At 39.4% G+C, this 13,062-nt stretch overlaps 1 protein-coding gene across 2 annotated transcripts in view; it reads right to left on the bottom strand.

Moving 5' to 3' along the window:
• CHST11 (carbohydrate sulfotransferase 11) overlaps positions 1 to 13,062 on the bottom strand; it is a 158,949-nt gene that overhangs the window by 83,576 nt on the left and 62,311 nt on the right. For both annotated transcript variants that reach the window (XM_063154341.1, XM_063154343.1), the window contains exon 2: positions 10,199 to 10,284. In XM_063154341.1, the coding sequence (XP_063010411.1) occupies positions 10,199 to 10,284 (86 nt within the window). The remainder of the gene's footprint in view (positions 1 to 10,198; positions 10,285 to 13,062) is intronic.

The following is a 13,062-nucleotide window of genomic DNA, read 5'->3' as shown; positions in this document are numbered from 1 at the left end:
ATTTGTTTTCAGGCTGTAAATACATGGCATTTAAGAATAAGAAAGTGCATGGATATGCTTTTTTAGGTCCAAAGTTATGGAAATTAAAGAACAAAAAACCTCTCCTGTGCTCAGAATAGTGACTTTTGGCTATTACTTTATATAGAGATGTCACTGGTAAAACAATCTCTTATAGAAAGAAAACGGTGCCTAATATTGCATATCTCACCTTCCCCACAGGAGCCTTTATTCAATTTACATTAGGTAAGATGGTACACTTTTGGAGAAGTACCAGTGATTTCAGCATTTCCTTACTGGTTCAATGAAACATTTCTTTTCTCCTTCAGCCAAGCTTTTAATGAATATTTAATGTATCAAAATCAATGGAAAGCTAGCACTATGCATCTGCTCTCCAGATCTTTCATCCATGTATTGTCAGCCATGCTCAATTCACAAAATATGACACTAACTATATTTTTATGTAAATACAACTCCTTCAACCACTATTCCATAAGTAAAATATATGCAAGGCAAAAGCCAAGTCTGACTTGAACAGATGAAACTATTCTCTCCTAGCTATAGAGATGTCTCTGTTACTTGGACTCCCAATGTCAGTTCCCCATGCCAGCTTGTACGTTCATCTTCTGTCCTCTAATTGAATTAATATTCACTTCCTCTTACTAATCCCCAGATGCTTGTCTGAAATTATCTAAGACACAGTTCACATTTACATGGAGAAAAGATTTATATTAAAGCATGAATTTGATAGATACAGAGGTTGCTAATCTGCTGTGCAGTCAGGTGGTCTGACTGTGGGGATGTTCTGATTTTTTACTGTTCTTTTAAAATTTGGATATAATGTTTTGCTTTCAACTCTATGCTGGACAACACTCGGAATACTGTTCAGATGTGATTTAAGGTCGAAAAGAAAGGAACACTCCTTCCTGGATTTTCCGGGCACCAGAAATACACATCAATTTCAGTGCACTGTAAATTTTCCAACTCTCTTTGGTTTGGATGTATTTATTATGCCACTACCAGGGAGGAAAAAAAAAAAAAGGGAAATCTTTTTGGCATAAGACCTTCAGTATTTTATAGTGTGGAATGTGTGGAATGATGCAAAGACAGGTAAAAAATTGCTCACAACCACAGCTCCTTTCTGAACCCCTGGATGAGACCTTTTAACTTGAATTTTGGCCTCTTTAGACCTCAGGAGTTTTGCTATCAATTTTCAATAGATTGAGTATCACTTTTATCCCAAGGTAATAAAATGATAGAAACATCTACACTGATAGCATGCTGGAAAACCTGGAATAAAAATCTATTCCTCCTTCCAAAGCAACTGCACAAAAGAATCACTGTGAAGGAAATAAAATTTTGCTTTCATTCTGCCCCCTGCATTTTGCCATTGCCTCATGAACATAGGGATGGTTCAAATACAAGATCCCATCCACACTAGAATATACAACTGCAACAGGTAAATAAACCAAGAATGACCTCCTTGAGTGGCCTCAGTATGATAGATACTACTTTATTTATAGAGGAAAAGGAGACATACACAATACAAACACTTTTTTTGTTCAAATGCTGTATAAGTATTGCCTTGTAAAAATACTTTTTTCTTACTTTTCTTTCCGTACCTGCTCCATGTGAGTAAGAAGCAAGGTCTGAAAACTAGTGAATAAAAGCAGTTTAAGTGTGGCTGCCCAGATGATGATTACTGAACCAATCTCTCAGTCTAATAATTAAACAAACAAATGTAATGACAACAACCAGCAGCTGGGTGTTTCCCACGCATGGGGCACATGTCCTCTGTTTGCAAGGATTCAGACCCCAGTTCTGTGAGAGCACCCTGATCACTGGCAGGAATAGCCCAGGACCCTTCAATTTGTGCTCTGGATTCAGGGAATTGTTAATTACTGCTGTCACAAGGGTTTGATGTCACCAAACAAGACTGTCAGGGCAAGGCAGAATTTCCTCCTTGTTTTACTAGATCAACAGACGAGCACACAAGGTCTTAAATCAGCCGTGGTTGTTACTCTATTATATCCTCAGATCATCCTAACAGAGGCTTAATGCAGAGCCTACCAGCCTGAAATCCTCTTCATTTCTTCTGTTTAGTTTCAAAACGCATGACAGCAGAGACTGAAGACACTCTCTGCACTGTGTCATCTGGATACATGACCTGCCCAGTCTGGGATGCACAACTGCATCATCTCAAATCTATCATTGCCCACATGCACACAACCCCTGTGAGATTAACTCCAAGCCAACCCAAGTGTTCACCACCTACCACAACTGGAAGAATGCAGCCCAAACTCACAACTGCTTTCAGCCATCCACAAACTCTGTATTTTCCAGCTGACCTCTCTGCTCAGCCCTGTCCATAACACCATGGAGAGCAAACTCACTCCAGGGGAAGCCACTTCTTGTAGTGCACTAAGTGTGGATTGGACTGCAGCATCTGGCTTGACCCACCTTACACTTCCCCACAAACTTCGACTAAACAAAAACTTCTTTAGAAAGTGCCCTTAAATAATTTGTGCTTGATTTGATGATTTACACACTTGTACAAAAACTCTACAGCCTGTCTCCCCACAGTACCATGAATTTCCTTAGTGTAGGAATCCCAAAAGGCACACTGGCTCCTGCAGCCACATCTTTCAAAAGGCAGTATGTTATGTTAATCTTGCTATGTCTGTGGCATTCACAGAGACACATTCCCAAATTTCTCTGCATAAACAGTCAAGATTATTATACTTTTACTGAATAAAGCTTTGTTAAGGTGCAGCTCATTACATCGTTGAGGTTAATTAATATTGTACAAAGTGAAAAAGTGAATGAATAATACATCTTGACATTACATACAATATCAATGGATATTATAGACCATTTTGTACAACTCGAGGTTCTGCATCATATACAGTAAAGTCTGCAAAAATGGAACTTGTGGAATCTAATCTCTTGAAACTAATTGCAAATTTACCAACTTCTTCTGTCCCACCTTAAAATTAAACTAAATAAGAATTACAAGTACCTGTAGACAGATTGTATGTCTATATTCTCTGATTTTCATAGTTACATCTATTGGGATACATTACAATCCCCCGGGGGAAAGAGAGGTTACAGCTGGGCTCTCAGGATTTAAAGAGATCATCTTGCCCTGTCACAAGCGGGCAACAACTCTGCTGCAGTTAAGAAACCTCTTCTACTAAAAGAATAAAAATACCCAACGCAGGGAAAAGAAGGCAGATGTTTAACCAAACACAGCTGCCTTCCTTCAGGCAACTGAGAAAGCTGCCCCAAAACTACTAGCACCAGAAACAAGCAAGAGAAGCTACAGTTTCCAAGGACTAGTCTGTAAACACTGGGATACAGCAATTTAGCCACTGACACTGGAACACTTGATGGTTTCAGATGCTTGGAGCACAGAAAGGAGACACTGCTCTGCAGGGACCAGGAGCAGAAATCTGTGATCATTACAGACATACTCCCATTGCCCTTTGCTTCCTCCAAACTGCCATATCCCCCTGCATTCTGAAGTATGATTACCCAGTTTTTCAGGTCCAAAACTTAAAACTGGGGAGAAAAAATGAGGAATTTCATGCAGAGAAAGAGGCAGGCAAGGTGTCCCATCAGAATATTACTGAGTTCAGAGCAAGCATTTGACTGAACCAACATGGTTCAGATCTTCAGAGGTCGATTTGGAGACAATTAAACACAAAAAGCCACTGAATGGCACCAGGTCGGAGTGCTGAGTCCAGGTGTTCTCTCCACCCATCTGTCCAAGTGCTTGTCTAACAGAGAGCCCACATATTGCATACAGATAATTTTGAAAAGCTGCGCTATGCTCTTTCACCTCCACCACAAAAAATCCTTTTGGTTTTGGCCACGTCTCTTGCATTATTAAATCTTTCCTCTCATACTTTTATGCCTCCAGAAATCTTTTATAGTAAAACTCACATGCTCTCAAAAGAATGAAATACAAATCAAGGACTGGAGAAATTAATTTTTTTTTTCTATCTGGGAAATCTGAGCTACTTTGAGTAACAGTATTTTCTTCCATTTCATGCAGGTAATGAGTCTTTTATTAAACACCGGTGCCCAAAAATTCATCCCAATGCACTGCAGGAACTTGAACGAGCATGTCCTGTGGATAATTCTAGCCTTGAGGGCTGGTAGTTACTGTACATACTTTTCTGATTAATTCCTCTTGACTTACAAAGGTATCCATCATGTCACAGTGAATGATCTATGAAGCACACCATACCTGAAACGTTCCCCTCTCCAAGTCATCTCCTCAGCATCTAAAACCAGCTCTTATCATTTGTAATCAGTAATTAACAACAAAGCATTCTCACAAGTGCAATTTTTCTACTAAGGTTAATGTAATATTTCATTCCAGGCCAGCTGTTATTTTATGACTTCCAAGCATGACAGTAAGTAATGTCTCTCCATAAGAAGTCATCCATGGAATAAATCAATTATCTCCTCTTTCATCAGCAGTCATTTTGCTGTAGCAAATCATGCTAATTACATATGAAGTTGTTGTTTACCAACAGGAGTAGGTACCTAAAGTTTGACATTGCACATCAACTGTTCTTCCTTATGTCTTCATGCTGTACTTTTCCCATTAAGGAGTTTTTAATTTATGATCAATCAAATACTGTGATTATGAGCCATACTTACCATCCTGTTATCACCTGCACAGATTTGCCTACAAAGATCAGCATCAACCAAACAACATATATTCTCAGTACTGGTAGAACTTTTGGGACACTACTTGCCCTCGATAAGGAGGGTATACATATTTATTACACACATACATATATTTATTACTCAGTTGCAAAGCATCAATAACTTCTAACATACTGTTCTTTAGATAAACTGCACTATTTCTCATATTCAAAAATTCACTTCCCAGGACAGCTATATGGCTGTCTCAAGGAAGAAATCTGAAACCCAGAACATATCTACACAAAAACTGGAGAAAAAATAATGGATAGCACTGGTGCACAGTGCTGGTGTAATTTTCTTGTCTTACTGGAATTGTCAAGTAACTCTAGAGATCTACTTTTTTTCACCCCTTTCTGACTGATATAGTAATTGTCAGTCATCTCAGGCTTTTCTTGCATGATATAGCTGACAAAAAAGCAAGTCCGGCTCAGGATGCTCATGACCCACAGGTTGTGCTCTGGAAGAGTATCATGAGTTTTTTATCTTTCTTGTAGTCTGGTCACTTGCTGCTGAAAAGAAACCACTAGGCGAACTGGACCTCTCATCCTATTCAATGACCTGCTCTTTGTCTGCTCTGTTCCTGAGAATGAGGATCCAGAGCACACTGAAACAAACTGCACAGTTCTCAGAGCCTCAGACACACCAAGGACAGAAATAACAGGTCCTTAGCACTGGAACCTCTGGTACAAAGTGCTGTGGATGACGTGCACACAGAGCTCAGACCACAAAGCTCACCACAAATCTCTGTCCAGGAATGGGTACAGCCCCCAGAGTCATCCTAGGGAGTGGAAATCAATTGAAGATAGCAAACTACAACCCCGGTGGGTGATGTGGGCTGAACTAGGCTAGGATTTGCTGATGCTACCCAGGCAGTCTAAGCCACAGATAATCACAGGGCAGCTCCCAAAATGCAGCATTTGTGGCCTGAAGAGACTGAGGATATATAAACACTGTCTGCAAGGCAACAGTTCACTTACTTCCCTTCTCCTGGTGGGAAGGAGACAAGGGGGGAAAAATAGAATAAAAATTGGGTCATTCTGGAATGACCAGTTGATACAATTTCATAATGCAAAGGCAACAAACAGTTGGTCTACAGTTCTGACTCACGAGTTTTAGCAAATTACTAGACCTGGCTCCAGCTACACCAAAAGCCGACACCTAGAAATACCTCTCCTCGACAAAAAGAAATTGGCAAACAGTGTGACCTTCAGCAAAACAGTCAGGTTGATTCATGAATTAAAGTTAGGCAATGTCAATGTCAAACTAGAAAGTGAAACAAACTTGTCCTTGGATTTGGATCCTGATGGATACAGAACTTTACCTCTTCTATGTTCCTCTCAGAAGCCTAGACACTTAGACTAAGCAATGGTGCTACTTGCATTTAATGAAAATTAAATGGTAATCTTGACAACTAGAAGACAAAAATCTAACCTTAAATATGCAATTATTTCCCATTCCACCAACATTTCTGTTTTGGTTTGAAACTTCTTGTAATTAAGTAGCACACCCTCTGTACCAAACAGATCAATGTTAACCATGAAAGTGTGAGCAGTGTTACCCAGTTCTGAACTTCTGGTGACTCCAGCTCATGGGCTGACCCACAATTATCTGTTTTTCTTGGAGCAGTAGGGCTGTACAAAGCTATGTAAATTACAAGACACAGTTGTATATGTTGTCTTCTAAGAATATGTCTTGCATGTATTTGTTTCCCCACATTCTTAAATTCCCGGGGTTTCATATGCAATAAAAACCCCACAAAATCTACCCAAGATAAAATGCAAGCTTGTGTCACATTCCTGCAGGGCCCTTCATCTGTGTTCAGTTACATCTAGATTCTCTCCTTTGCCATTTGTTATGTGATTGAATCCTGTTTCTCTTTCCATTTATAATGATGTGGCTTTTTAATAAACTCATTAAATAAACAATCCATTTCAGCCCTCAAAATTTGCCACTGGTATCTCTGCAGCTTAGTACTAAGCCTCCACCTAAAAAGGAAAGGCAAAACAACAGATAGTAAGGTCTGAGACGTGCTGCACATCGCCTGCTGTGTATGAGGAGACCACAGCCTGGAAATCCACTTAGTCAGTGTAAATCCAGTTTGGTTATATTGACTTTTCTTTCCCTCATGGTATATTAGTGCTCATGAAAAATCTTGCAGTGAAAGCCCTAGAGAAGAAATCTTTTGTCCATAGACAAATGCACTTCCCATTTTCTGCTTTATTACCAGAAGCAAAAGAGCAAATGTGCTATACTTTTACAATAATCACAAGGCCAGACACCCAGTTAAGGCATAGATCCCACATGGGCTTTGTAATGGACATTTTCTGAAGTCCTAATTCAAGTGTTATCTCCACCCACTTGTCCTCTCTTTCTCCACTGAACATAGCAACAATTAAGATTAATCCTCTGAAAATCTGACTACAATACTAACATTCAGCTCCTACAAACCACCCAATGACCCATTCAGTCACCTTCAGATCATTGCTACATTTGAATTTTCTGAAGACTAATCTTTATTTCTGCCTTTTTTTACTGTTATTATTTTTTATTTTTTCCTTCTCTTCTTTTTCTCTTTCCTTTTCACAATTATTCACAAGGCCAAAAAAAGATTTAAGAGACAAATTATGGCATCTGCAAACAACTCAAGTACTCCACAGAAGGAAAAACCAGGCCAGGATCAGAGAGGCTGTTATATGTCAACATATTAAATAACCACAGTCAAACGCTCAGCTAGTGGAAATCAACCTGTCTCCATCTGGTTTCATGAGGGCAGTGCAACTTGATATCAAACACGAGTAGAAAAAACTCACTCATGTTAAAATACAGCAACCGAAATCCCAGTGAGTATTGACCCTATCTGACACCTATTTCAATCAATGACCAAACTCTCATCTCCCAGGCAGGGAACAGGCAGGAGCACACAGAACGCAAGGCAGAATGGGCCCTTAATACTTCTCAAATTTAAAGTTTCCTACCCTTTAAAAAAATCACAGCTACACCTAGCTTGTAGTAATCCAAAACCATAGCTTCAAGGCATCTTTCAGTGGCCTAAGTTTGATGTTTAAATTACACATGTTATTTTGAACTACGAATATCTGCTCAATCAACTCTGCTGCTGCTCTGAGGCAGCTAAGCTGAGTGCCAGAGAGTTTCTGTGATGGCACACACAGCCACTGGCACCCAGGAGAGAAACATGGATTCACAACATCAGGAGTCCAAAAGGTTCTGAGAGTCAGAGGTTAAAGATCTAACTGTTTTCATCACTTAGATTAGTAAGAGAGATTTTGGCCAAAAATGTCTTCATAGAATTAAAGATTGGTTTGGGCTGGAAGGAACCTCAATCATCTTGTTCCAACTACCATGAGCAGGGACACCTTCCACTACAGCTTCCATCCAGCCTGGCCTTGTCTTCTTGCATATTTATTATATATTTGACTTCTGACTGACTACAAAAGACTGATTGCAACTGCTTCAGCAAGGAAACAAACATGAGAGATCTGCCCTCCATCTCCCCCCATCCTTGCAAGTACAGGTGAACCCTTGAGGAACAAGCACCCTCCTGTCAAAACATACAACAGTCTCTAATCTGCTGCCTTAAGAAAGGTGAGACAGAAGTCTCTTTGGGCACCAATGGAAAAAAAAAAGATGAACCATATATCTGATGAAGCATTCTAGGTGTCATCTCCAACCTGTTGTTTCCTCTGGCAGCCTCTACTCACTGCCTTTTCTTGTTACTGTTTTCCCAGATTGCATATGCTCATTTGTCTGTCCCTCTGGTACTGAGGGCAGCATGCAAAGCCCCTTCCAAAAAAATCAAGCACCAACTAAAAACAAAGAAAGAAACAAAAATTAAAAGCTTCATAAAATGGATATCAGCAAGCTGATAGAAACACTTCTGCATAAAAAAATTTCAATAACATGAATAACAATAAATATCTTTAGTTTAACCTCAGCCACCAGAACTACTGCACTCCCTCAAACATTGACATTGGCTGGCTCACAGGTGAGCCCAGAAAGGGATGCTAACAGCTCACTTGGTCAGGGTACACAGAAAGGAAGGAGCTGCCAGTTACGTCCCCCTGCTTCAGGAAGCTCAGGAAATCTTTTCAGTTGTCCAGGTTTGCAAGGGCTCTGGGATTATGGCCCTTCACTGGATGGGGATGTTTCTTTCCTACAGCTTGGCCTTTAATAATGTTAAAGGGCAAAAGGTCTTGACTGACACACAGCAGACCCCAGAGAGACCAATTACTCAGCCCATCTCTTCTCCCTTACCTGCTCCTCTTGAACATCTGCAAAGAGTCTTTAAATTTGACCTGCAAATACTAATAGTTTTCCTTTGCAGCACTGGTTTGTTCCTCTTCAGGGCTTCTGCATGCGCTTCCCATTTATGCAATGCTGACTCCCATAATGGTCAATAAAGGGCAGTATAAGAGTATGACAAACTTATGTTCCCAGCCATGCCCAGAATTCGAATTGAATTAGAAAGTCAGCCTGTGTTCATAAAAACAACATTAACAAACAAATGGACCTTTACTGTGCTTCATAACAGATATCACATATCTTTGGATTGCTGTCAATTCTTTATGTAAATACTTTAAATCTCTCAGACTTTGTTTTCCACATGATATAGTGTCTTCATAATCAAATAGTATTTAAAACATTTATTGCCTTGTTAAATATAATAAGTTAGATTTACTGGGATAGTCACTTTCCCTAATAGCCAATTTAATAAAACTCAATCTATTCATTCATGGATAAATATATAATAGGTGGTTGTTAAACTTTAATAAATATGTTTAATAGTCAGCTGGCATTTTCTCTCAATGGCAGCACTTCCTCTCAGCTGCCAACAGGAAATGCTTCTCCTGAATGTGCCAATTCAGCCCATATGTGGGGAACACATTGATCTAGAGGAGCAAACAGGAGAATGAATTTCAGGTAGTTTTCTTATGCTACTTGTCAAAAGAAGAGCAATAACTGAGGTCCTAGCTCTCATCAGGACAATCAGGTATTGAATAGCATACATGAGCTACAGTGTTTGTCTAGACTCCATACAAGCCACAGACCAGGACAAGAAAGGCAGCTGGCTATCTGAAAGTAATATAAATTATATTAATGTAATATTATGGCAATTTACAGTCTTACTGGACTCCTTGTCTCATGTAGAGCATGTCACATTCTCTCACACCACCCTGCCAGTCCATGTCAACACATTGCCTCAGCTTCTATCTAAGTATCCTTTTAAGGCTTTTGGGTACCTAAGAAAACATTTTGGAGAAGTCTGCATCATTAAACTAAAAGCCTTTAAAAATCAGGCTTTAACTTAAACTGTAGAATGTTATAGTAAACCCTGCAGTATCCAGGATCAGTTCTCTCAAATGAAGACAGCTGTTACATGCAAATAAGAAAACACCAAAATATCAAAAGAGACTGCATTTGTATGCTGCATTGGGAAGCTTAATTATAGCCACAAGACACTCACCTGGGTGGGATTATACAGTTCCTGGAGTGGGCTCCTGGATCCCTTCCGACAGCAAATGTCCATCCCAAATGGATTTCTACGCATTACTGCAAGGGGAAATTGAAATTAGTGCAGGTTAGCAACATTGGCTAGCAGAAAGCAATTGCAATACTTAGAGCAAGAAAAGATTTTTTGACCATAGATCATAGGATTCTAGACAGTGTTGTCACTTAACTCCTGATTTTCCTTTCCCTAGAAATTGTCTAAGAGCTAAATCCCTTATCTATTGTGGAAGTTACTGAAAATAAAAACTCTCTTATAAAAATTGTTATGCAACAACTCTCAGTTTGGGTGCACAAAAATTCAATCACTGGGACCAATGCAACACAATTTTCAGCAGTGCTAGACACCTGCTTGTCTGATCATCAGGAAGGAGACAGATGGATTCCTATAACCAGCACCTCTGAGAGGCAACGTCTGAGCCTTTCTCTGCCTAAACACAGATGTATACAGGAACCTCATATTAAATTGCATGATTTTAAAGCTTTTGGCCTAGTTCTTCTGTTTCTCCTAGAACAGATACTAATCAGTACATGACACACATACAATCAAACACTGCTGCCCTTCTTGCCGCAATTTTGCTTTACATATTACAACTGGAAATTTTGACTGATCCACAGAACAACATGCACTCTGTTATACCATTAAAGGCGAGCTGGCTTTCAAACCAAAGGCTTTGTCAAAGGTCTGATCAAGGAGCATTTTGGATGAGAAATTTTTTAGGAGAGCTGTTGGCCTGAGCCCCAGCAGGGATGCAGACCATCAGCTTCAAGTTAGACCTCTGTGGCCATAAAACTCTGTTAGAAGACATTCAGCTCCACCGTCTATAGTCAGGAGGAAAACAAGAGCTTGCTGTGTTTCATATCTCACACGGCCCACATCATCCTCTGCTAACACTCTCCTGCCCCCAGCTTGCCCTGGGAAATACAGAAGGAGCATCAGGCTGTCAGACACCCACATCCAGCATCGCAGCATTTTGTCTCATCAATATTTGATTAAGACATAACCAAAAAAAAAGGGGAAAAGAGATGTTCCTGCTGGGAACATCATGTTAAGCCAAGTCAGGCATGCTTTTATCATCTCACCACATTTTGTAACCAGAAACTATTGAAGCGTCCTAGAACAATGAGCTGCACCACTTGCAGACATGCTATCATGGGCTTCAAGCCAAGTCAGAGAATACAGTCCAGTAATGTTTTAATACTGAGACCTAATATCATAAATGATACATCAAGTAATATAAACCGCAGAAAAGTGTATACAGTCCAATCTGGAAACATAATTGATTCCTTCACTCACTCAATATCTTTAATATTTTCAATAGGAGGTAATTATCTATTAACATGCTGGGTTGCTTTTTTCCTAAGCAAACAGATTCCACAAGTCTTGTGGCAGGAGACAGACATATTCAGTAAACAAACTGGCTTCAGTTTTCTTCACAATTAGGACAGTAATGTTAGTAGAGGCAATAATTTTATTTTACACATTTAAACACCAGATTAAATTCTGAGCATTTTTAGTGATGCAGACAAGTACTGCAATTCCTCCATTGTTGTGCTAATGTGTCTTTTTAAAAGATAACTTACAATGTGTTTTAGAAAATTAAAACTTAAGAAATGTTTTACAGTAACAGTTAGCTTCCAAAGCCTGGAAGTGGTTTTAGGAAGAAAATTTTGAAATGAGAATGTGAGATATCCAACAGCCATTCTAACTACAGAGCTCCTGTCCACCTTATGCCCCCTCCATGCTCTTGTACCAGAACTGTGTCCAGAGAAGCTTTCAAAATCATTTTGTAGCCTCTTCCTCAATAAAGAAACCTTTCCAAAATGAAGCCTTCTACTCCAGGGCAAAGCACATTAAAACACCACAGCAGGGGGAAAGGGAGAGGGGAACATTTTAGTGTAATACAGCTCATTAGACTGTGATAAGGTCCTGCAACACTGATGTTCTAAAATGAAGAATAACAAGAATTCTAGTGTGGTGTTCCTTGTTATTTCACTTTTAATTTCCATTAAATACAGTAAATAGTACAATGCATAAGTGTATCTATCGCTTCCTGCTTCACTTAGCCAGCAGGTATCAACACGTTATTTGCAGCAGTAACAATAATAAAGATTAAATTATTTACGCAACATGAAAGATTTGTTTCCAGATGTAAATAGACAGTAGAAAAAGCTATCGCCCCAGCAAAAGCTAAATGCTAATGTAGAGCCTTAATCATAGAGGTGATTCAACCTTATTTTATCATTTCCAGTATTACTTAATTTGTTTTGTTTTTTCAATAAAGCTTTTAGAATCAGACTGTGGGGTTAGCATAGCAACACTGCACTTGGTTTCCTATTTATTGATTCCAGGAACAGCACTCCCTGATACATCTGTGCACACCTGGAACGTACTTGTGCCTGGAATATTACTGCAGCATCAAGATAAAGGCAAATACTCCCCTTTGCTCAGCAGAAATCCCACCTGCACTGTTTGTACAACTGTCCTCAAGTGAATAACAATCAGGAATGTTTTTATATAGTCCAAAACACTTTCTAACATGTCTGTGGGCACATTTACCTCTCAGGGCTCCTACAACATGTTTTCTACTGTCTCAGCTTCTCTGAGGCAGTGCTTCATTATGCCAATGACAAAACCTATTGGGCCTGAACCTCACCTATAGCAATCTGCAGTAAGAAGAACTGTAGTATGGAGCTCTACTAATTTTAACAACACTTTAGCTAAGGATCCATTACACCATTGTGGAAGTGAAAATTAAAAAATCAAGCCCTTTATCCTCACCAAATCTTATTAGCACAGTAAATATAACAATCTACATTTTA

Source organism: Melospiza melodia, chromosome 4, assembly GCF_035770615.1.
Source record: "Melospiza melodia melodia isolate bMelMel2 chromosome 4, bMelMel2.pri, whole genome shotgun sequence".
Classification (NCBI taxonomy): domain Eukaryota; kingdom Metazoa; phylum Chordata; class Aves; order Passeriformes; family Passerellidae; genus Melospiza; species Melospiza melodia.
The sequence above is the reverse complement of the archived record's forward strand: the minus strand, read 5'-3'. Positions and strand labels throughout refer to the sequence as shown.